The sequence below is a fragment of the Kryptolebias marmoratus genome, unplaced genomic scaffold (genome assembly GCF_001649575.2).
Source record: "Kryptolebias marmoratus isolate JLee-2015 unplaced genomic scaffold, ASM164957v2 Scaffold83, whole genome shotgun sequence".
Taxonomy (NCBI): Eukaryota; Metazoa; Chordata; class Actinopteri; order Cyprinodontiformes; family Rivulidae; genus Kryptolebias; species Kryptolebias marmoratus.
Window position 1 is genome coordinate 23,089 of NW_023665817.1, and position 1,676 is coordinate 24,764.

General features: G+C 56.8%; 1 protein-coding gene across 1 annotated transcript in view; it reads right to left on the minus strand.

Moving 5' to 3' along the window:
- Positions 1-1,563, minus strand: part of dusp16 (dual specificity phosphatase 16) — a 5,159-nt gene extending 3,596 nt beyond the window's left edge. Inside the window, exons 1-4 of the mRNA XM_017405446.3 lie at positions 1,329-1,563; positions 953-1,116; positions 702-861; positions 497-620 (exon numbers count right to left, since the gene is read on the minus strand). Of these exons, the coding sequence (XP_017260935.2) occupies positions 497-620; positions 702-861; positions 953-1,116; positions 1,329-1,548 (668 nt within the window). The 5' untranslated portion in view covers positions 1,549-1,563. The remainder of the gene's footprint in view (positions 1-496; positions 621-701; positions 862-952; positions 1,117-1,328) is intronic.
- Between the last annotated feature and the right edge of the window lie 113 nt (positions 1,564-1,676).

Sequence of the window (1,676 nt, forward strand, 5' to 3'; positions counted from 1 at the left end):
AGAGAGGGGTCAGAGGGGGGGCAGAGGGGGGTCAGTGAGAGGTCAGACAGGGATCAGAGAGGGGTCAGAGAGAGGTCAGAGGAGGATCAGAAAGGGGGTCAGAGGGGGGTCAGAGGGAGGTCACCGAGAGGTCAGAGAGAGGTTACCAAGGAGTCAGAGGGGGATCAGAGAGGGGTCAGAGAGAGGTCACCAGGGGGTCAGAGAGGGGTCAGAGGGTTCAGAGGAGATCAGACAGGGGGTCAGAGGGGGGTCAGAGGGGGATCAGAGAGGGGTCATAGAGAGGTTACCAAGGAGTCAGGGGGGGTCAGAGAGGGGTCAGAGGGGGTCACCGAGGGGTCAGAGAAAAGTCACCTGGGGGTCAGAGAGATATCAGGGATGGGTCACCAGAGTGAAACAGGCTGTTTTAGACTTCCTGCAGAGCCTCCCACACCCGTACGCCGGGTCATCGCCCAGGTGCCCGACCCAAGTGCTTCGTCATTCGAGTGCAGAGCCTCACCTGTAGGCCTCGTCCAGCGACATGTCCATCCTCTTCATGATGTAAGCAATGGCGATGGTGGCAGAGCGGGAGATTCCTGCCAGGCAGTGTACCAGGACTCGGGCGTTGGACGCTTTGGCCTTCTCTGAAACACAGCAGAGTTTGGGCTGAGCTGCGAGCTCCAGAACCAGTTACCTGAGAACAGGAAGTCCGGCAGGACACCCACCTATGAACTCCACGGACCGGTCCAACCAGGGAAGAATCTTCTCACAGAACGAGTCGTTGACGGGAACCCGCAGGAAGTGCGAGTCGTGGATGAAGTCCGGTTTGGGGCAGGTGTTGCTGGCGTTCAGGACATAGGCGATGTCGTTCTGCTGCATCAGGTCCTGGAAAAGAGGCGAGGAGAACCGGATCAGAACCACCAAGACTAACAAGACTCAGGTCATGGTTTCTGACTGAAAAACCCGTTCGGGTCACCTTGTTCAGGACATCCCTCTGACAGCCCAGGTACAGGTGCGGCAGGATCCGGGTTGGCCCGATGTTGGTCACAGGGAGGCAGGGCTGAGAGATGCAGGACGGAACCAACGTGGACTTCCCCTCACAGAGACCCGGAAACAGGTGGGAGAACTCAGAGAAACCACCTGAGAAACAACCAAGAACCGTGAGCTTCTGCTGGATCAGAACCAGGATGACAGGAAAACTCTGGTTCTGGTACTAGAAAACATCAAACTGCAGAACACTGACAGACAGACCAATCAGCACCTGGTACCAGCAGCTCCAGGTGAGACTCAGTACTGAGACAGGAAGTGGTCCAGGTTCTGATCAAATGGATCAGAACCAAGCCAGGACTGACCTGAGAGCAGGTGCACAGAGGGGAAGCTCTTCTCCAGTTTCACCAGCAGGACGCTGAGGAACGAGTCGGATCCGAGAGCGGCCGGGTCTGAAGAGTTCTGATCGTAGACAACAACCTCCTGACCGGCCTGTAGGTCCAACTGGGACAGAACCAGAGAGACACGTCTCCGATCAGAACCAGAACATTCAGGTGACTTCCTGTCTGTCTTTATTGAACTCATCCTGTATTCCCCTGTCCTCACCCGTCTCCCTGTCCCCGTCCCCTGTATCTACTCTCATCTGTCTGTGTCCTTACCTGTCCCCAAGTCCTCACCTGTCTCCCTGTCCCCCGTCCCCTGTATCTACTCTC